Genomic DNA, 23,745 nt, shown 5'->3' with positions numbered 1-23,745 from the left:
GCTACCGGAACAGTAGCCATAGATGCTTTAGCATTAAAGGCCGGCGTGGTATACAGACGTCTCAAGGTAATGTCTACTCTTCTGTCGAGGGGATCTTTGAAGATTGCTGATTCCTCATCAGGGAACAACTGTTTTTTCGAAAGCCTAGCCACGGCTAGATCAACTTTGGGCGGTTTTCCCATGACTCTGAGGCTTTGGGATCCAACTTATACACCGCCTTAAACATGGAGCTAGGATCTACTCTATCAGGTCTGGACCAGTCAGCCTGCATAAATTCTGATAGCCATTTATGAGCCGGTAGAAGAGTGTGTGGGGTCTTAGGGAAGTAAAATAAAGATTCTCTTCTAGAGAGGTCACTGGTAGAAGGCTCCCCTTCAATTGTGTCTTTCACAGTTTTCATAAAAGGAATGTGCAAACTCTTTTTTTAAACATATAATAGTCCTCCGGTACTCCTGCGTCTGAGTCTGAAGAAGACAGTTCACCTTCAGATAAATCACGATGGAGAAGAGCTATGTATCGCATGTTTACGTTTTTTGGAAGGCCTGCTAGGGTCAGCCTCATCCAACAATCTATTCATCTTAGATTTGAACCAGGAAAAGAAATCATGTGCTTCAGATCCAAACCCAGGACCACCACTAGGGGGAGTACAGTCATTGCATACATCAGCCTGTAAGTCATCAGGCAAAGGCTGCTCACAGCGCAAGCATAATCTGTGTCTGGTCTTAGATCTCTTTTTTTCTGGGGACTGTCCACTAGCCATCTGAGGAAAAAAAGAACAACATAGAGCAATCTTTAACTAGATTAGTACTGAAAAAAAACATTGTAGTGTTCCATTCGGGGAGAGACGTACCTTAGAGCCCCACAGTATGTGCTGCCCGGCAGAGTGCTTAACCAAGACTACCCCAGACGCACTATAAATACACAAAAAAAAAAAACGGGAAAACCACGGGCAGGCGCACCGCCGCGGCACTCACCGCGCATGCGCCTCCTATGCCGCCGCCAGATACGATCTTGTGGTGCCGAAAGCGCGTCATCTTCTGCCGCTGGAACTCAGTCATCCTCGGCCGACCGGAACTCCGCCATCTTACTATACCCGGAAGTGACGTCTTCAGCCCACATGGACGTACATCATTACGACGACCGGAAGTGACATCATCAGCGAGCGCGGACCCCCGCCAGGGACCACGCGGGATGTCACCGGAGCTGAAGGAGGTAACTGGGTATCGGGATTGCGGCAGCCCGGCACAATATACTAGGAGCTATAGGCTCCCACTAGTGGTGCAGCTACAATAGATGAAAAGCAGGGCCCTGCAAACAGAGCTATTGGGGCCTCCCTGTATCCCAGAAAACCGGGGCTACCACTGTATCAGAACAGGAGCACAGGGGTATCGTGGAGGTTACCTGAACCAGGACAGGTCATGGAAAATAATAAACTTCTGGAGCCTGGAGCTCCAAGATGATCTTCTGCCTGCAGAAGAAACAAAAACAGTGTCTCCTTGTCTCTATGGGCTTTTTATGGAGCTGCATTAATTGGTTTAATTAATGTAATTGATTATGTTGTTTCTTCTGCCTAGCAGTAGGGATATCCAGGTTAACCCTATCGTGTTCTGTGCTGCCGAAGGACGATATGAAAAAGACTATTTCTATGCACTATCTCTGCGACTTCTTTATTGTTCGCCCTTACATAAACTACTGCTGCTGATAAGATAGTTTGTTGCTACTACTTCCTTTTGTGGCTTCCCTGTTGTATGTGTTGTATTAATAGGGTACAATGCACTAACATATAACTGTTATCTTTGTGATCTATGCCTCATTTCCGACAAACCTCTTACTTTCCAACTACTCTAATGGCTTAGCTCTTTCTTGGACTCTCGCAACATTACCTGGGATATAAGCGATTGACGAGACTATGTTTATTTCTAATCCCGTGTGTATTGATATGTGTACATTGTACTTCCCTTCTGGTTTTATGTTCCCAGCATTGTAACCTGCTCTATATTCTTGCTACCTTTTTGTTGTGTAAAAACCCCAAAATCTTGTCAATAAAAAGTATTGAAACAATAGAAGCGTTGTTCTCACCTTCTAGTGATTTTTTGCTTCTTAAAAGTAACCATGTTGCCTTTTCTTCAGTCATAAACCAGAGTGAATCAAAAGTGAGTGGGGGAGATTTATGAAAGGGTGTAAAATTTAGACTGGTGCAAACTGCCCACAGCAACCAATCACAGCTCAGCTTTCAGCTCTGGTGAAAGAAAAGAGTCGCTGTGATTGGTTGCTGTGGCAAGTTTGCACCAGTCTAAATTTTATACCCTTTCATAAATCTCCCCCAGTGTGTTAAAATGATGATGCGAATATTACCACAGACAGATCCCTTTAGAGTTCAAGACAGAAAATCATCAATAATCATGTAGTATATAATCACCAGGCAGGTTTTGCATGGTCAAAAAAATTAAAGCATCAGGCAACTTGTTGGTAATTTTTCAGGATGTTTGATGACACTCTGAAGTAGTATGGAGGACATTATAGAGCAGTGCTGTGTGGTCTGATCTGTAAATTCATCACTGGCATGAGGTCTAATACTCACTGTAAGCTGCTGTAGTCTCTTTGTCTACCACTAGTTTGCTTCAGCGCCCCCTTTACTTTACCTTCTTCACTTTATAGACTTTTATAAGCAGCATGTAATCTGAACTCTCTGAAAGATTGTAGTCCATCACATCCCTCAGGAAGGATCTGAGCAGATTTGTTAAAAACAACGGATAGCTTAGAGTCTGGGAAGAGGAGAAAGTGGAATTTGTACATAGTTTCTTATATTTGCTTGTAGTGTCGATATGTGCAACGTCTGTGGAAATGACAGTGACCGGAATGTGTCAGTGGATGCCTGTGCCTTCTTATATAGCTTACCTTCACAGAACAAGATAGATCGAGGTTTAGTAACTGGAATGAGTCAACTAGAGTTGAGCGAACCAGGTTCGGGTTCGAGTCAATCCGAACCTGAACGATCGGCATTTGATTAGCTGGGGCTGCTGAACTTGGATAAAGCTCTAAGGTTGTCTGGAAAACATGGATACAGCCAATGACTATATTCATGATTTCCACATAGCCTTAGGGCTTTATCCAACTTTAGCAGCCACCGCTAATCAAATGCCAAAAGTTCGGGTTCGGATCGACTCGAGCATGCTCGAGGTTCGCTCATCTCTAGTCTTGTCACATATATTATAACCCAAGTGGTAAACATAAAAAAAAGAGACAATGAACAAACCAATATCATTAAGAGATCTTTTACTTTTAGAACCAAGCAATTTTTACAATATCGCTATTTACACGCATTAACAACACTTTGGAAAAGAAGCTGGGACTGCAATAAGGCACGGGACAATAAATACGCATGGGGTGGGGCAGCCAGGCTTTGTCTGAAGGGTCCAAGGCTTTCATTTATCCCTTATCCATAATAAGAGAAAGAGGGGACCTGCCCAGGAGTAAAAATTGTAAGAGATTGAAAAGATGGAGGAATAGATGTGGACAACTTAAATTACAACCCAAACACATTGTGAATGTATCTAAACCCACACACATCTTCAGGAAACAGAATTTCATTGTATATCAACCAACACGCATCTTCCCAAACACATCTTTAGGAAACAGTACTTCAATGTATCTCACACTGACAGAGTAGCTTCTCACAGGGCAGAGTCCGCTCCCTGCTTTATACATGTACCTATAGAAATGTAAACAATTGTTTGATCCTAGACCAGAGTGGGAAGGTGCATTGGTCTCACCTCACAGCTGGATTTTACAAACAGTCCAATAAAACCACGATTACAACAGGACTACGCTACGTCAAAAATACTTTATACAAAACTAAAAATTTACACGCTGAGCCTGAGGGGGGGGGGAAACATTCATATTAACACAAAGTACAAAACTCCACAATCATCTGACAGGTTCAACAACTGTGCGCAAAACAGGTAGACCCCAAACCGATTACCAAGGTCTCAGAGTCTTCAGGCAAAGGACACAGGGTGAGCCGGGTGGCGCTATTTACTGGGCTCACAGTACAAGGCCTGTCCCATTCCACACGAGGTAGCACATTAATGAGAAGGACTACTACAGTCACAATTGGCTTTTGCAGCATCTAGAAAAACATCTGGCTTCAAAAGTATCCAGTAAGACAGAATATTAAAGCCCTTGGCTCTTTCAAGACGTGGACATATGGGTCTATGACTGGCAGCAGTAATTCCCAGGGCTCATTTATGATTGGCTGGTGTAATAGAGATAACAGTGGCCAGGGATCACAGGAGGCCAGAAAGCCCAGAAGACTTCCGACATTAGCTGCTATTATAGAGCCCAGTGCTGGAGGAACGCTAGAGCGGGCCTGTGCTTTAATGGAGCAACACTGGTGATCGGGTCATCTAGACTGGGCCACACACGCAGTGAAGACAGATCCTAGTCCGCACTGACAGGAGGGGGGTTCAGCTCTCGTATGGCATGGAGGATTCTCTTCATGTGGCCTACTTTTGTCACTCCCAACTCCTGCAGAGCAAAAAACGACAGATGTTATATCCGTACTGCAGCTAAAACACTGGGGAGACTGTCACAATGCAGAAGAACCATGCACAACAGAAGCAGAGAGGAGCACGACTTTCAACTGGCTGCAAAGCATAGTGGCTGTTCTGTAGCGTTGTTAGTTAACAATACATTAGATATGTTTGGATTCAACCCATATGACTGGACTATCATGTTCAATAAGATTTCATATTGTTTATATTTAGATGTGTAGTTCTCTGTATGTGTATATCAGCCGAATAACCTAGATAATAGTAGTGTGCACCCTACATCAGTGTTACTTAAAGTGTACCTGTCATTAGGTATGCTGCCGCCAAATTGGTGGGAAATCCATTTCATTCCATTACCAACTTAGCACGGTCGTATCAAAGCCAAAGTATAGCTTAAGTCCCGGTGGGAGCAGGATAAGGAACACAGATCTTGGATAGTTTGTCAACTGATTAATGGCCCTTTTTTTATTTTATTTATTTATTTATTTTTACCAAGCACCAAGTATTGACCGTATTCCTATAATGCCCAATAATCGTCCCGTCTAAAAAGGCCATTATGGTGCTGCATCTACATATAAAGCAATACGAGGCAGTACAGCTGAAAATCCAAACAGTATAACTAACTATACAGATGCACAACATTATGGCCTTCCATACATTACATATCTTTAACTAAATATCAATGAATCCTTTTGCAGGATGCAGCTTGGTCTTGTGGTTTTGGCACAGAATAAAGTGTCTAGAATAGTATGGCTAGGTCCAATATTCTGCACTACATGTAACTGTGACCGGCACAATATAAAAGCCTTTTCTATCTGTAATTAAACAGTACGGTTGTTAATAGATGTTGATGTTTTGTGCCTGTGTGTTCTCCCTACATAACACTGTGGTTTGTCGGTATCTTCCTGGCATCTGAAACTGCACTTGTATGGATAAGTATGGCCTTTTCTGTGGTATGAAATATAGTACTAGTGACTCAGTAAGTAAAGCTGGCCATACACTTCTAGCATCCAACAGCTACTTGCCCTGACTACATACGTACACTTGCATACTCGGCCCAGCAGAATGTGCATGTGTTCTGAATGAGGAGAGGGGAGTAACCCACCAACAGACTCCTCTGCTAGCGGCTTATTTACCCGATAACATAAGGATTGTGCATATTGAAATCCAACTGCTCAACCTTCTAATAAGCATGAAGGACTCCCAACTCTTCCCTGATAGCACATATTGGGATAGAATTGAGTGTTCCCTATGCATATTAGATAGTCAGACAGTCCTAAAATAATCTTTAATCTCATGTGTATTGGTATCTTAGGTGGAATAATCCGATAGCTCCCAAACATAGCGGCCAAGACTACAGCAAAGTAGTCTAAAAGTTTTATAGCCTAAAAACATTATGCTTTTGCAACAAATTGAAGACAAGCACGTTGACATATATCAGGAACACTACAATGTTTGCTAGAACAGAGTTTAGTGGTGTTAACCATTCAAGTGATTGGTAGAATAGCAATATCTGCAATAGTTTGCATGCAGGCGTAGCACTGAACCAAGCGTGCTGAAAACAAGCAACATACTGTCACTGGCAGCAAGACTTAGAATGGGAAGAATATTAGAAATGCCATAATGGTTGTGAAATGTAGAGACCTGGAGACATGGGGACATTTCATATCATGCACTGACTGTACAGCAATGATCGATAGAGATGACCAATAGATAATGTTAGTAGTAGAGATGAGCGAACCGGGTTCGGGTTCGAGACCATCCGAACCCGAACGATCTGCATTTGATTAGCGGGGGCTGCTGAGCTTGGATAAAGCTCTAAGGTTGTCTGGAAAACATGGATACAGCTAATGACTATATCCATGTTTTCCCACATAGCCTTAGGGCTTTATCCAACTTCAGCAGCCACCGCTAATCACATGCCGAAAGTTCTGGTTCGGATGGACTCCAGCATGCTCCAGGTTCGCTCATCTCTAGTTAGTAGAAATTAAACTGTATGCAAGATTAGGACAAGGCATGGTTGATGGCATTATATAAAGAACTAAGAGAAGGTGCAGCCCTGAGGCAGAACATGCAAGGTTTGGTTGCAGGGATTGCATTAAAAACACACACAAAAAGCAGGAAAGGTCCGGACTCCACTGTGGGTCTGACATCTGTGAGAGATACCTTGAGGTCTCGGCGCTCCAGATGTAGGAGCTCACATCCTCGGATGTCATGGCGAGTAAAGACCTCCTTGTACTCAGACAGACTGAGACGATCCAACCAAAGAGAAACCTCCTCCGTCCCCCAAAGGTGAGCTGTCAGAAAGAGTCCCTTAGTAAGACACCACATCCCAAAGCAGAAAAAATCCACATCCCAAGATACAGATTACCCACAGAGCAAAGGAATTTAACAGCGAGATACAATGATCATGGAAAGACACACCACACAATTGTTTCTCATGTAAGTGCGCACTATTAAACATAGCATAATGCCTCATTTAGAATCACGTCATACATTCCTTACACAAAACTATACTCTTTATTTTATTACATGCAAGTTAACTTACCTACCTAAGAGCAGTATACAAGTTTTCACTTGGACTCAAAAGCACAGCAAACCACGAGTCGGAGTAAAAACTAATGTGTGCAGGAAATGACCCGAGCATAGTCATAGAAGTAAATGGGGTTTGTGCAACCAATTTTGATTAGGTGCTGATATATCTGTATTTCGGAAGGTGCAATTGTGTGAATAAACCCTAAGTGTGAACACAGCCGAAAATGTACCTGCAATGGTCATCACTGGTCTGAGGCAACCATACAACGCCCATCCATGCTCATGCATGAGTCCTACTATTTAGATATGGACCTGATGAGAGTTATGCAGTTACCTCAGTAATTGCACCATTCTGTATCTTTCCATTACATGTACACATGAAGGATATATTTACCAACCTTAGTCACATCTTATATAACATGTATGGATGAGGGCTATAGGCTTCTTAGGAAAAGCAAACATTACCATGGCTTATGTTCTTCTATCCCTGCATTTCTAAAATACTCTATCTCTATCAAACCTTCAGGAAACTGATAACACCTATGCTTGGCTTACACAAATTTAGTATAAAGACAAAGACATCAAAGAGTTAATGTGATAGAATGTAATAAGTTACTACAAATTATTATTAGTTATAATTAAGTTTAACAATAGGAAAGAAACTGACGGGTCTATATGTGATTGTAGCAGCCTGTACTGTGCATATCATCTGCTGTAAGTATCTAGGAATAGTCATTTACCAGGTGCTCCTGTGCTGCTCCGCGTCTCCTTGTTCTTAGTGTTTTTCTCCTTCTTGAACTTGTTCACCAGCCTGAAGCGACTGCTACGCCTTAACTTGGAGTAATCAAGAGCCCCCTACCGAGAGACCACAACCATCAGCTACTAGCAACATGCTGGGGAAGGAAGAAGTATCTGCATCTCACAAGTGTTCATATACTTAAAGTGTCACTGTCATTTGCTTTGTTTTTTTGCAGAAATCAATAGTACAGGCGATTTTAAGAAACTTTGTAATTGGGTTTATTAGTTGAAAAATGCATTTTTACCATGAAAATCAGTTTGAAGCTCTGCCCCCTGTCTTCATGGTTCTCTATGGAGAGGGGAGGGGTTGAGGCACCAAAACAGGACAACAAAGAGTTAATTTACAGCTTCATCACCGGCTTTCTCCTCTGAAGTCAGCACTGACCTCCGAATAGAGGCTTTCACACAGTTCCCGATGTGTAATCCTTTGTTCTCTGCTGGCGACTAATCTCCCTCCTTCTTCCTCCCCCCTTCCCTCTCCATAGAACAGACAGGGCTTGACTGATGTAAAAGAGTCGAGATTTCCTGATAATGAGCAGTAAATGAGAGAGAGGAGGGAGGGGGGTGACCTGGGGAAAGTCTTTTTGAATGCAGATAATGGCATATTTGCCTAATAAACCCAATTACAAAGTTTCTTAAAATCTCCTGTACTATTGATTTCTGCAAAAAAAAAAAAAAATTAAAACGACAGTGACATTTTGAGAACAACAGAGAATTAGTAACTTTGAGCTAAAGCCAAAAGTGGAATCATAAGTCCCATCTTTATATTTTCTGTTCCTTTTGAATCCACTCTTAGTTTTGGCTCAGAAACTGCAGTGGCAGTATTAAAAAAACTGCAGTGTTTGAGGGCAACCTTATGGAGACATGACAAAAGTTGGGGGGTCAGTGAGCTGAGATTACTAAGACAAATGGAAAAGTGATCATCCAAGCGCTATCTTTCCAAGCCTGTCTTCAGTGTGCAAGGAAAGACATCGCTGAGTTCAGTGCTTCTTCCCATTCTCTATAGCAATCAGAGGTCTTTGCGCCTGGATCGCTCTATCTTCAGCTATCTAACTACCTGTTTGCACAGGGACTGCAATGAGAGGTTCTAATAAATATATAAAAAAAATAAAAAAAAATAAAAAAAAAAAAGAAAGAAGTAGAAGTGCACAATGTGAATACTCACGTCTTCTTCCCCAGGCTCTGTGTTCTGGCACAGCCATGGAATGTCGGCAAGTTTCCGCAGCTCCTGCTCTGTGTTACTGAGGGATGTCATCAGCCGTTCTTTTTGAGGGGGATCTAAAAGCTTCAGGAAAAAAAAATTGGAAACTAGGTAAAATTTCTAACCTTGTGTGCAGTTTCTCAGTTTTTTGGGTTTAGAGCCAACCTGCCAGGTTACTTAATCTGATCTATATATCTCCCCATGAAAAGTGATTGACAGCTTTCTCTACCAACCAACCTATATGGGTGGGGTACTTAGGACTTTCCCTGTCTCTTATAGGAGCTCTGTTAAGATTTAGGGGCGATCCATAAATAAACTGACATGCTGTGTCAGTACAGTAGCGTGAAGTTTTAAACAGTTTGGAAGCTTCTGGCCTCATAATGAATCATGGCAGGAGCTCTGAACTCTGTTCCACAGCACATCATCCGTGTACGGACTGCAATCACAATGTGTGAATGTCCCCTAATAGAAAGAGTAGAGCTGCTGTGCGCACTGTGAATCGAGGTAAGAGTTAGATATACAGATGATATGACACCAGCCCCCTACTCACCAAAGCCATCTTTCCTGTAAGAAGGAGCTCTGTCTCGTTCAGTAAAGCTCGGACATTAGTTACCATTTCCATAACATGAGTGCAGCTTGGACCCTGAAACAACAAGTACTGGAAACCATTAGGAAATAGAGCAATACTACAGAACACTTTTGTGCAATATTTACTCTTCTTCTATGTTTTTTGTGTTTAAACAAAAAAGGCTTGAGATAAACCAATTACCAATAATAAAATAATTCAGAAAAAGTACCACTATGTCGACAAATGGCACTGTTTACCTATTATACAATAAAAAAAAAAGAAAAAAACACCCACAACATATGTAATATGTACACAAAGGCTAGATTCACACCTAACATATCCGCAGTGTATACTTGCCCATTCACTTCAATGGGCTGACACTCGCAGCATGAGATGCCGGGAGCCCCAGAAGCAAGCCAGAGCGGGGACCAGATACCATATGTTCCCGGACTGCGGGGGTTAATGGCGCTGAGTTTGACATACTCAAAGCGGGATGACAATCCCGCTGCGAGTATTTCAGCCCATTGAAGAGAATGGTCAAGTATCCGCAGATACTTGCGGATTTTGCGGCAAATTTGCAATGAGAAATCTGCTGCGGATACATTGCGTGTAAATCTAGCCAAAGAGGGCATTATCGGCATAGTGTGGGCTTAGTGCACTATTATGGGTGAGCTTATTTTGTGACAAAAAAAACTCTACATTACTGCTGCCTAAGGGCTCTAGGTAGGATACTGCCGAACCAGTGGGAGGAAAGCTGAGATGACTAATCTAGGTCTGGTAGTACATAGAGTATATTCTACTTCACAGTCTGGCCCGATACCATTATACCTGTGCACGGATGTGGGGTTTCATTTTTCAATTGTGTTCATTTCTGTAGCATTTTTTATTGTATTTTATTATGTCTATTGATAATTTGTGTCAATAAAATAGTACTATTTTTAAGAAACTATGCTCAGTGCACTTTTTGTATACATATGTTTTTGTGTGTAAGCTATTAAACTGATCAAGAATTTGAACTATGGGAGTGAAAAGCTGGTTGCAGAATACAGTACACATTGAAAATGCAGCCATTAATCTGGACTCAAAAGAGAAAAATATTTGGAAGACATTAGACTTATAGACATGTTTACATTTTATTACTGTTTTGCACTTTTAATGGTGCAAAAAAACACTTTCTCCATAGTATTTTAATTTTATTAAAAGCTCTGCTAATGCTGCGTTTACACGGAGCGATAATTCGCCCAATCGAGCGATTAACGATTTCGAAGTAACAATGTGTTTTTTATAACGATCAGCGTTTAGACGGAACAATATATTGTTTTGATTCGTTATTGTGATCATTTTAAGATCCCTTAAGCCTATCTCACACATAGGGTAAATCGGTGTTAGACGGTGTTAGACAGTTTACACGAAGCCGATTATCGCTCAAATGCGATTGCTATTGCGAAAATTCGAACAATAATCGTTCCATGTAAACGCAGCATTAGTTTCACTCCTACAGACTCTGTGTATTAAAGGACAAGTGCCATGAAAACCTTTTTCCCAGTAATTGAAGCACATTACCTCCACCCCCCACCAGGAAGTGTCCTAACTCACACAGACCTGATAACTCTCGTCACCGTCACCAAGCTCTTCTCTTAGCTTCTTCTCCTGTTACAGCAGCCCCCCCCTCCCCTGCCTTGTCAGGTGACTCAGCTTGCTCAGCTCCTATTGGCTGCAAGACATCACTTGGACTGGGGAGGGGGGGTTGCTGTAACAGGACCTAGACCAGCCCTCCCGCTGATGACTTAGGGCCCTATTCCACTGGACGATTATCGTTTGCATAATCGTTAACGATTTCAAACGACCGCTATTGCGAAAGACCTGAAAACGTTCACTCATTTCCATGGAACGATAATAGTTACTTATGATCGTAATTGCGATAGTTTTTCTTCGCTATTTATTCGCTATTGCGTTCATATCTATTGTGAACGACCGAACGATGTCTTATTCAATGCGAACAATCTGTGAACGATTTGTGAACGAGCATCGATAAAAATAGGTCCACGTCTTATAAATTGATCAACGATTTCTCGTTCGATTGTTAATCGTTAACTGCATTTCAACCGAACGATTATCGTTTAGATTCGAACGATTTGGCGATAGTCTGAACGATAATCGTCCGGTGGAATAGGGCCCTTATCCTCACAAGAAGGAGCTGCCTGGTGACGGTGACGGCAGTCATTAGGTCTGTGTGAGTTAGGACACTTCCTGGTGGGGGGTGGAGGGGGGAAAAGACAAGGAAGGGAGGCAGATAGGTGATTGAAGCATATTACAGAGTTATATAAATTTGTAATGTGCTTCAATTACTGGGAAAAAGTTTTTCATGGCACTTGTCCTTTAACATGTAGTGTTATCAGCTGTGTCCTGGTTTGTCAGAGACACAGTCATTCTACTCTGTTTTCAGCTTACATGTTTACTCTCCTGAATGATTTTCTAAGCTTATGCACAACCAGAATAAACTATGTTGCAAATAAAAAAATTGTGACCCCCCCCCCTACATGCAAGTCCGTACAACAACTTTTGTTCTGACAGATTAAAACTTGAGACTTTGGCTGGATATCCACAATTTGTGTGTACTTTGCTAGTTCTCCTAAGGCCATCGGAACTCTGCGTCTATAAAGATCATCCGTCCAGTAGTGCAGGGCGGGAAGATCTTTTCAGAGACCGGCCGGGTCACGGAATAGCTGGTCTCTTACGATATGTGAACATAGCCTGATACTGTACAAACCTATGAGTAAAATCTGCAGCATTTCTGCTCCATGTGACTTTAGCCATAGGCTGGTTCTTCACCAATCTAAGGGTAACTTGGCACTAAGTGAGATTTCTCCCGGATTATTTCCTGTATTACAAGCATGATAGGGTACATCCTGTTTCAACAGACTTCAATAAAAGTACTGTAGTCTCTCAACTGTAAATGTTATACAAACATTAATATAAGGACATCAACAAATGCCTTTTAATTTGAGTGATCAGAAGATTAGATGCAAAGAAATGACTTTGGGCCAACATCAAACCTTTCTAGTCTGGCTGACTTAAAGGAGTAATCCAGTTAGGTAAAACACAGAATAAATAATCCCCCCTCCTGGAGACTAAAAATATGCTCCATATGTGTTATTATCTTATCAGTTTCCTCCCCAAGTCCTTAGTCTGCTGCCTTCTGCTCAAGACACAGAAAACTGTGTCTGAGCTGTTCTCTCAGTCCCCACTCTGTACTCTTTCTTCCCCTCTCCCTGGCTGGCTATCTCTGAACTCTGTAATGTTGGGACCTCTGAGGTCAAGTTGCTGGTGACCTCACTGTGATTAACCCTACCGTCATCACAGAGTGCCGAGACAGCCAGCCAGGGATGACATTTGCATTATAGTCCCCGAATGTGGGGGGTGGGAGAAGGAGGGAGTTCAGAGCAGGGACTGAGAGAACAGCTCACACACAGTTTTCCGTGTCTTCAGCACAAAGCAGCAGCTCAGAACTGGAAGAAAGAGACTGAAAAGATAATAAAAAGTATGAAATGAATTGTTAGTCTCCAGGAGGGGGGATTTTGAACATGTATTTTACCTAACTGGATAACTGCATACCACGAAAGTCCTACAACTCTTGAAACAAGTACTGGTCAGTGACTTAGAACATGCAGTCGATGAACAGTTTACCTCAGAGTCCTTGCTGTAGACCTTCTCCATGGACTTCGAGCTTGCGTTTACAGCATGAGCTAGCTCCTGCTCCATACTCTCATGAGACACTGCAACTTCTTTAATGCTGCAAACATAAAGGCAACCATATTTTTTCCTCTTCTAAATCGGTTGGATAATGTCTTAAAATGATAACCTCTACTCTAATTGCATATCCTGAACGTCCTTATAGCTTTTCCCTATGAAAGTTAATGCCATCTAAAACACTGTTCCAGAAATCTTATGTCTCTGCTAAAGGAATCCATCCAAACAAAGGACTGGGAGAGTCATAGTTAAGGCCCTATTACAGGGAGTTATTATCTGCTGAATTGGGCAGATATTGCGCCATGTAATAAAGGCAATGATCATTCAAGGAGCAAACAATCATTTGCTCGTCGACTGAGCGTTGTCTTTTAACAAGTTTAAAAAGCATTGCATGGCTCTGTGTAAGCGATGCATGGCTGATAAAAGGGGTATTCGGTGTAGAAAAATAATGAAGAAGCTTACCTCTCTACACTGCCCTGGTGTCCTCCTATAGACGCCAGAGTACCCTTTTAAAGCAAGGACTGCACGGACATCGCTAACGATGTCCCTGCAGCCTTTGCCACACTATCACTTAGCCGTCTAAAGAGACTCTGTACGCGAGTGCAGATCTAGCAGATCAGGCCATGTAATACAGCCCTTATTTGTTACATACACCGAATGACAACCACTGCTAATCTTAGATAGGAGATAATCTGTAACACTTATTGCCAACTTGCAGCTCTCCAGTAGTTGTTACAACTCCAAACATTCGCCTACAGACTACAGCTTTACCTGTGAATTAGGGCACCGGCTGCCTGGCCAAACCGGGAGACCTGGGCTGCCTCCTCTTCTGACAAAGCTTCAGGGTGTAAAGAAGTTGGAGACAGGGCAGATGACGTCTGTCGGGAAAGTTCACATTTTTGCTTATCTTCCCAAGATTTTAATGTACTTTCAAAGGCCTGGCAGAGAAATAAAGGTGTGAGAAACAGCGATGAACTAGCTAATGGAATGCTTCACTTGTCGTAAGCAGTATCAAATAAAAAAAAAAAATTAAAGCGTACCTGTCGGTTAATTTTTTTTTTGCAGAAATCAATAGTACAGGTGACTTTAAGAAACTTTGTAATTAGGTTTATTAGCTGAAAAATGCATTTTTATCATGAGTCTTCATTGTTCTCTATAGAGAGGGGAGGGGTTGAGGTGATGAGGCACCAAAACAGGACAACAATGAGTTAATTTACAGCTACGCGACTGGGCTATCTTCTCTTAAGTCAGCACTGACCTCTGAACAGAGGCTTTCACAAAGCTCCCGCTATGTAATCCTTTGTTCTCTGCTGCCCACTAATCTCTCTCCTTTTTTCACCCCCTCCCCTCTCCATAGAACAGACAGGGGCATGTCTGATGTAAAAGAGTCGAGATTTCCTGATAATGAGCAGTGAATGAGAGAAAGGAGGGAGGACCTGGGGAAAGTGTTTTTGAATGCAGATAATGGCAGATTTGCCTAATAAACCCAATTACAAAGTTTCTTAAAATTGCCTGTACTATTAATTTCTGAAAAAAATAAATAAATAAAAAAGGACAGTGACACTTTAATGATATCATTACATTATTATGCATGTACCTGGAAACCTTACCCTGTCTCTGGTGAGTGTCTGTGTTCTGTTCTTATGCACTATCCGGATATAACCAGGTGGCTGGATCCAAGCCTCTCCATCCACTTGTACAGGAATGCCTTCATCTCCCAGCACCGTAATCTTTACTGTCCGACACTAGTAGACAACATGACAAAGTCCACAGGGCCATTATATAAAGACTAGTAAACTGTATCCTCTCAAAACTATAACATAGATTTACTGTATCCTATTAAGAAAATATCTTAAGTGGTAAAGTGGTGCAGACTTCCTGCTGAGCAAATCAGCAGCGTATCCACCCTATGGAAATAAGGATCAGTACACAGGATTTGGATCCACTGCAGATTAGCGGCATAAAATCCACAGTGAGTCTACACTGAATGTACATACTGTATATACCTTTCTTACAGTATACATATTCCATGCTGAGATACCTGTGCTATCCGATGATGCTGCAACTTGATAACTCTGGACACCGCCATCTGCATACTACCAAACACAGCAACAACCTCCAGGATCTTGTCGTCAAAAGAAGGAGCAGCAAATGTCTAAAAACACAATGAAATTATAAATGTGGGACTGGATTTACAGTGCAATAAAACCTGCAGAGGATTTCATGTATGAGACTCACATCGTCTTCCTTGTTGCCTCCCCAGAAATTGGTGCCGCCAGCGTAACTGGGAATGTTCAAGACAGCGATTCCTTGCAAGCTGGGCAGGGGAATGGGCACCCCATCACACTGCGGGGGACATTGTGGTAAGTGGAGGTAGACACGCACATCCACTGAGAAAGAAAGAGACAGACATCTAAAAGAAGAGAGACAGACACAACCAGTGTTAGGGACAGACACAGAGACATGCAAGATGAAGATACACATTGCTAACAAGGGAGCCAAACAATATGAGGAGCAAGGGAGCAAACACAGACATGCAGTATCTACAGGGGACACCCGGCCAGTCAGTCAGCTCTGTTTTCTGTTATATATGTATGGGATGAACGTCAAACTAGAATGTTTTATTCCTTGTTATTTCATGGTATAATACTAATAGTTATCGGTATAAGTAATATGGTGGAGGGCTGATGGGTGATGGGGTGGAAACACAGATAGAACTTGAGATGTCTGGCACTATGTGCATTCAGCGTGTGGATTTATGTAAAATATTATAAAGAAAGATCTACTATGGGTTAATGGATTTCTGCAACTGGAGGACCCTGACGGATACAGGGGTATAGCACGACATTCATCAATGCTAATACATCTGGTTTTATTTAAAAAGCAGGTATTGTTCTTCATACCTTTGGCCACTTCTTACTGATCAACACAAACCTCTAAATCCCCAACCTGCATGTACTGACAGTAAGGCAAGTGAATGGCGCTGGGCTGAGATACCAGACCCTAAAACAGGGATAAAAGCAGCACTGCTTTCAGGGGGAAAAACACAGCCCGTAATCTCATACAACCCATTTCATTCTCTACCCCAAATGGTAACAAAAATAGGGTAAATACAGCAGTAAGTGCCAAGAGGAAGAGCGGCACAGTCCTGCCAAGCTTCCTTGTATCTTCTCTGCTCTCCATTCATTATTATGTTTGCCTTGTGCTAACCTGAGCCAAACTGGAGGAGAGGACAGACTGCCTGAAAACCCTATGAAAGAGTGTGCTAGTCTGCAGTACATCAGTAGCCATCAGACTAGACACATCTATTGGCCACAAAAGGAGCACTACGCTGTTGAATACACGGTTGATTCTCCAGTCAAAGTTTTCGTTTAACAGTAGAATAAACTATTTATAAGGGGATGGCCACTTTATTTTATTTTTACGTATGTGTTAGAAACAGCATGATGTGTCATTTAGTAATGGAAGTTCAGGGCCCATTTGTTCCTCTGTGAGGCACTGCCCTCTCTGTTAGTACAGTCTTCACCACGTACTGCACAACGCTTCTTCCTTTAAAAATAACAAGGGAAACTAGCACGTTTAGTGTTAGGTCCCCTGCCCATCCATTAATGGCTATGTTTAGTATGGGAGCACCTTATGGTCTTTGGGGGAAGACTTTGCTAACTTCAATACTAAAATTAGTGCTGCTCTTCTAACACCTGCAGAGTAGTAAGTGGCAGATAAGCTGACTGCATATATAAAATAAGGATTATCTGAACCTGCCGATTTTGGCTAGATCACAAGATTGTTCAGTTATCTCATACTTAGGTATCTCCTGACCATGCTCAGATGGAAGATGTTGTATAAAAAACAAACCAACATGAAAGTCTGTATATTTTTTGGTAAGTCAGAAAAAAAAAAGCTGCTCACAAATCAGAGTTTGAAAAAGCAAAGTGGACATCGGATCAGTTTGCTTGGTGTTTATGTGGTGTAACATGAGGACTAGTGTATGTATTTTTTATGTTTTGGTCACGTCACACACAAACAACCCTCTCATGGAACAGTAATAGAAAAGGAAAGACAACAGGGACAGACACAAGAAGAGACAGGTTAGGAAGTGTGTCTATATACAAACCTCTAGGAGAACTCTCTGCTCCAGGTTCTTGTACGTCCTCTGTAGAAGCTCTTTAGTCCCCAGCACACCATACCACATCATATTCTTTGTGCGACTTCTATCAATGAAGAAACACATAAAATAAATATCATACGTAACCCATTTCTGTGGTCTGTTAGGTGGCTGTTTTATGTTATAGCAAGGCATCATGTCTCACCTACACTTCTTCGGGTGCTCATCCCTTTTATTGTTAAAATCCAAGGAGATTTTTGCATCCAGCCCGATCCCAAAGTAATTGTTCATTACACATTTTTCTGTGTAACAATCCCTGAGGAACAACATAAAAGCATAAAACAATGTAGTGCATAAGGCCAAGACTCCACATCAATGTTATAGTCTATATAGCACTAACACATACTACATTGATGTGCTTAGATTGTCATTCACACCCATCACTGTCCCTAGATAGGCTCACAAGTTTAAAAAAAAAAAAAAAAAAAAAAAAAGAGAGAAATTGCTTCCGCTTACACACACACACAGGCCAATGTCAAAGGAAGATATATGACCTAGTAACTTCTGTCACTGGAACTATATACAGTAGGATTCAGTTTGCATTAAGTGGTTTTATAACAAAGTTTGCTGCTGCTGGAAAGTAAAATCCAGACCCTGACTGACCAAAACTTTTTACATGTCTCTACGACATGTCAAAGGTTTATTTATATGACAATGAAACGTTTGATACTTTTATACTGAACTAAAACAATGATCAATGCAGTGTAATGCAAACAGGGAACTTTGTCTTCAAACCGGATGATACTAGCTGAAAATATTTTTGGGTTATGTTACAGGAAGTAGATGAGACTGGCTGGATTTTTCCCTTTTTAGTTCTATTATTTTCTTTTCTCTCTGTCTCTTATGGTGAGGGTGGGTAAAAGAGATACAAGAGAAAGTTCTACATCTCTAGATGTTCATACGAAACAAAGAATAACAATAGAAAAAAAATTGTATGGAGATGTCCAGCAGCTGCTTATCAACATTTACTCCCAAGAGTTAACATGTATGCAGGGTAGAGGAAACTCAAACCAAAACACCAGCCAACAATTATCTTCCGTCTAGGGCCATGTGTGGTTAGCTACTGAGTACTTATCAAAAGTGAAAGACTAAAGAAACATAAGCAGTATACATAAAGCAAGGATTTGCCATCTACGACTCTATGTCTGTTACTTATCTAGAAACTGCGCTCCGGGAACAAGCAGGCAGCGAAACGCGTTGGAGTGAGGAGGACTGGGTGTTGGGAAATGGCCACTGGGTCTGAGATGTAAGTGCTGGAGGGTGTGCAATACCGTTTGTGGTCTTATGTAACAAAGTTTACAAGTGAATACAGGGCATAGTGCAATATCCTTAGATTCTATACGCATATATCTCCTGCACTAGCAAAGTATTAGTATTGGATGGTGGCCCAACATTGTTTGTGGCAGCTTCCCTTGGGCTAACTTTTCATTGCACTTTAATACTTGTCTATTGGACCTATATTTTGCACATCCTATGTTTGTGATTACACTGTGTACTTGTATCACCCGGTCCCCCATGGTGTTGTTTTTTAATTGTCTGATGTGATGTAATTGTGTATATGTGTTTTATGGGAAATTAATTTGTGTCAAAAATAAACTTTATGAATTTTTCAAGTATTTTGGAGTAATTATTTGTTTTTATTTTTTCATAGGTAGTATTGTGTTGGAGTGACCTCAGCTAACAATATAAATTTTTGCATATGTGATGTTCTTATGTTGGATATATCAACAATTATCTTCCGTCTAGGGCCATGTGTGGTTAGCTACTGAGTACTTATCAAAAATGAAAGACTAAAGATACATAAGCAGTATACATAAAGCAAGCATTTGCTCTCTACGACTCTATGTCTGTTACTTATCTGGAAACTGCAGGACAGTCTGATATTCTATCTAATCTATTGCGGCTCAACGACATGACTATCACTATGACATTGTATTGTCGCAAGTGTTTGTAAAAGTCATGCACATTGATCGGTATAGTAATTACTACTACACTGAGCTCTTATCATTCTTCCGATATCCTTGTCAGCTCCACTTACAAGTTATCAGGTTCAGAGCTAAAGGAATCAGCGTTAATGAAGAGACGGTTCATGAGAGAGTTCACTGGTAAAGATGTGGTCATCCCCGGTCTTATGCCTGCAGATAACATAGGAAACTGGGTTACAACTGTAATACTCTCCAGTCTTATCAGACTCATATTTCTGAGTATATCTCACTTGGGTACATGTGGTCCCCTTGAGAGTTGGCATTAGGAAGTGACACTGTGGCTCCTGCCGACAGATTACCTTTACTGGAAACCTTTTCTGACTTGGAAGCTGCAAGTACAGACAAAACGTAGCATCAATATCTAACAAAGACCTCCAGGGAGAAAGTCCATGAGTATGCAGCCAGGGGAACTGAGAGGTCATGTTCTACATATTCCCCAACAGTCCAATTTTAGCAGTAAAATCTCCTAAAGTGGGCTACAATGAGATTATATATATATATATATATATATATATATATATATATGAGATCTCCCATTGAAGTGCACAGTGGTAACTGTGTGTGCGACATATACATCCCCATACATATTTGGAACTAACCAGGGTCCCATGGAATTATGATTATTATTTTATTATGTTTAGAAATTATGTTTTTTTTATGTTAAAATTAGATGCACATAAAAAATCCTAAATACCATACTAAGCCACACAGAAATCAATTTACTAAAAATGGCAGTGCAAACACGTCAACTTTGGAAAGTTACCTCTATTTGAGCCTCTTATCCTTGGCAATGCATTCCCACTATTCACATTCACAGTATTTGTAATAAGATGTTCCTTGCCATCCTCAGTAGGAAAAGGTATGAGAAAGTCTTCACTACTCGGAGTCTGTGCGTTCTGTTCATCAACAGCTGCAAAGAAAGTAACTACACCATGAATGTGACAAACTCCAAAAAGAAGTAGTATAATAGATGTGAAAACTTGATGGCATAAAAACTAGTTGGGGTTAATTTGTGAAAAATGACATGGCTGTGTTATAAGCTTTCCCATACAGAACTATTGCCAGTGAGACAAGTATGCTGTCTGTTGCGGATTTTACTAAAGGGCCTTTAACACAGGCCACGAGCGTTGCTAGAAATGCTCCTTCGACCAATAATCGGCCCATGTGAAAGCGATCAGCTGAAGAGCGGAAAATGCCTGATCCTTGGCTGATTGCATCTTTTGAGCAAGCTTTAAAGTTTTTTAGTTATCGACAGATAGCAAAGGGAAACGAACAGCATAGATGTTTATATATCCGTGCTGTCAGTTTCCAGATCACACATACAGTAAATACATGCCTAGAGTGCTGTTGTGTTATCAAACATCCTGCACTCTGGTCACCAGCTATATCTTCAGGCCGTCGCCTCCTCCAGAATAACTGCGAGCCAGAGAAGGCGGGGTGGCCTGAAGATAAAGCAGCAAAAGAGCAAGATGGGAAAGCAGGATGAAAGATCACACAGCAGTGCAGAAGGTACGTTTGCACTATGTATGTGGTCTGGAAACTGACAGCACTGACATATGCATATCTGTGCTGTCAATTTCCACGGCCGCACGAATGATACAAGGATTGTTTATGCAGCCTGGCCACTGGATTGATTGTGGCGTGTAAAGGCACTGCAAACGAATGCCGATCAGCGTCCTTGCATAGCCCCATGTAGGGCAGCGTAAAATGATCCTATAGTCTGAGGAAGGGGACAATGAGAAGTCATTAGGAAGATTTACTTTACAGTGGGCACCTGATGCCAGAGGGCACACACTATACAGTCTTAGACCCCAACAGCTAGAATGTGCAGGGAGGGAGGGAGGAGAGCCATACAGTATATGTTAGCCAGTACTATCCACCGTAATTGTTCAAATACGTGGAAGATGCCTCAATACAATGTTAAAGGGGTTGTCCGGCGATAAAAAATTATTCACAGAATAACACACATTACAAAGTTATACAACTTTGTAATGTATGTTATGTCTGTGAATGGCCCCCCCCCACCCACGCTAGACACGGAAGTGTGGTGCATTATACTCACCGCATCTCGTGTCGTCCACGGTCTCCGATCGTCAGCAGTGACGTCTTCTTCGGGAGGCCAGCGGATCTTCCCGAGTGCCGGCAACCCTTTGCAGCGTCATCCGAAGCTCAGCCGCGATTGGCTGAGCATAACTGTGCTCAGCCAATCGCGGCTGATGACGCGGCCACGTCATCAGCTGCTCAGCCGCGATTGGCTGAGCACAGTTATGCTCAGCCAATCGCGGCTGAGCTTCGGATGACGCTGCAGAGGGCGGCCGGCACTCGGGAAGATCCGCTGGCCTCCCGAAGAAGACGTCACTGCTGAGGATCGGAGACCGTGGTCGGCACGTGACAGGTAATGTATAGCGCACCACACTTCCGGGTACACGGGTGGGGGTGGTGGGACACGGGGAAGGGGGCCATTCACAGACATAACATACATTACAAAGTTGTATAACTTTGTAATGTGTGTTATTCTGTGAATAATTTTTTATTGCCGGACAACCCCTTTAATAAGTGCAAACATTTTATTGCTTAAAAAAAAAATCTTGAAACAGGTTGTCTCATGAAGACAACCTGTCTTGTCATAGCATCTGGGGGTTCCTAAAGCTTCCCACAAACAGATGGTTTAGCCATGGAAAGCTTTTGTCTCCTATGTAGTATTACTTGCTGGCCATTCATGTAACACACTACTGCCTTAGCTCCATCACACCCTGTCTGATAGTGACTCATAAAGGAATCCCCACCCTCTGTAACATCTATATGATGTAATGGGGCATACGGACAGGAGAAAGGCAAACTAATAATAGCTGTAATTACAATATAATGACTAAGTAAACTACATATCATTATCACTTCCAGAATTACTACACCACAACAATATACATGGGACCAGTTTTACTCATACAACATATATTTTTACATATTGTGACCTGAAGTCAATCCTTTGCAGCTGTGGATAGTTGTGGCTTACCTTTCTCTGCCTGCTCTATTATTTGTCGGATTGCCTTCTTAAGGCTGTTGGCCCTTAGCATAAGTTGCTCCCGTGGTCGAAAACTTTGCTGTCGACCAGGCGAAGGGGAAGGAGAGATTGCAGGCGGACATGCCATGGTTTCAGGGGATTCCTCTCCTTCTTCACTTATAGTAGGTGGGGGCTGAGAAAGAATGGATGTGGCCTGAGACTCTTCATTTAAGGTGTTCAGGAGAGAGTCTAGCTTCTCCCTCAGAAGATTACACTGTAGGGAAAACATACTTTTAGCCAGGAGGAAGAAGATAATAAAGAAGAAAGAAGGAAGGAAGGAAGAAGTGAAAATAAGAATTATGAGATGGCTAGACGACATACCTTTCCCGCCATTGTTTCAGATTCTTCACAGCTCTCGGTCATCCTCTCATAGGCTTTCCCAACACGTGCAACAAAATCTTTAACTGTTTCACACAGCACTCTAAGAAAGCAAATAAACAGTGAGCTTATTTCTAAAGGCCACTGTACAAGGACCGATGATCAGACCATTGATCATTCGTAACAATGCTCGATCCTCATAACTGGCCCATATGAAAGGGCGGGAGATCAGCTGATGAGCAAGAAACCACTTGTTCACTGGCTGACCGTATACGTTATATCTGCCTAAAATTCACTGTTGTCACCCAAACATTAAGAGGAATGTGAAACCACCAATGAAGAAATTAGAGGGCCTTATGCCAATCCAGCAATCATCTGTGCAACCTGGCCTACATAATTGTGTAACAATGTAACAAGCTCGTCAATGGGACTGTTACATATGAAGGTCATACAGGTCAAATTGTTTTATACAGTAAGGGTCCATTTACACAGAAAGATTATCTGACAGATTATCTGCCAAAGATTTGAAGCCAAAGCCAGGAATGGATTTGAAAAGAGAAGAAATCTCAGGCTTTCCTTTTTGACCTGATCTCTGTGTATAGTCTGTTCCTGGTTTTGGCTTCAAATCTTTGGCAGATAATCTGTCTGATAATCTTTCTGTGTAAATGGACCCTTAGGCTGGGTTCACAATCTGTTTTCGCAATCCGTTTTTTCAAAAAACGGATGGAAAAATGGATGCATTGGTGTGCATCCTTTTGATCCGTTTTTCCATTGACTTGCATTCCAAAAAAAAAAAAGAATCAAAATGCATCAG

General features: G+C 41.8%; 1 protein-coding gene across 1 annotated transcript in view; it reads right to left on the bottom strand.

Moving 5' to 3' along the window:
• Positions 1-3,259: 3,259 nt before the first annotated feature.
• The window catches only part of DGKD (diacylglycerol kinase delta), a 65,417-nt gene continuing 44,931 nt past the window's right edge, over positions 3,260-23,745 (bottom strand). Inside the window, exons 14-30 of the mRNA XM_069975470.1 lie at positions 22,935-23,034; positions 22,566-22,827; positions 20,316-20,462; positions 19,783-19,881; positions 19,606-19,702; positions 17,713-17,823; positions 17,517-17,613; positions 15,641-15,748; positions 15,444-15,557; positions 15,013-15,147; positions 14,174-14,340; positions 13,340-13,445; positions 9,635-9,727; positions 9,049-9,168; positions 7,826-7,940; positions 6,717-6,847; positions 3,260-4,527 (exon numbers count right to left, since the gene is read on the bottom strand). Coding sequence (XP_069831571.1) covers positions 4,441-4,527; positions 6,717-6,847; positions 7,826-7,940; positions 9,049-9,168; positions 9,635-9,727; positions 13,340-13,445; positions 14,174-14,340; positions 15,013-15,147; positions 15,444-15,557; positions 15,641-15,748; positions 17,517-17,613; positions 17,713-17,823; positions 19,606-19,702; positions 19,783-19,881; positions 20,316-20,462; positions 22,566-22,827; positions 22,935-23,034 — 2,089 coding nt within the window. The 3' untranslated portion in view covers positions 3,260-4,440. The remainder of the gene's footprint in view (positions 4,528-6,716; positions 6,848-7,825; positions 7,941-9,048; positions 9,169-9,634; positions 9,728-13,339; positions 13,446-14,173; positions 14,341-15,012; positions 15,148-15,443; positions 15,558-15,640; positions 15,749-17,516; positions 17,614-17,712; positions 17,824-19,605; positions 19,703-19,782; positions 19,882-20,315; positions 20,463-22,565; positions 22,828-22,934; positions 23,035-23,745) is intronic.

The sequence above is a fragment of the Dendropsophus ebraccatus genome, chromosome 6 (assembly GCF_027789765.1).
Source record: "Dendropsophus ebraccatus isolate aDenEbr1 chromosome 6, aDenEbr1.pat, whole genome shotgun sequence".
NCBI lineage: Eukaryota > Metazoa > Chordata > Amphibia > Anura > Hylidae > Dendropsophus > Dendropsophus ebraccatus.
The sequence above is the reverse complement of the archived record's forward strand: the minus strand, read 5'-3'. Positions and strand labels throughout refer to the sequence as shown.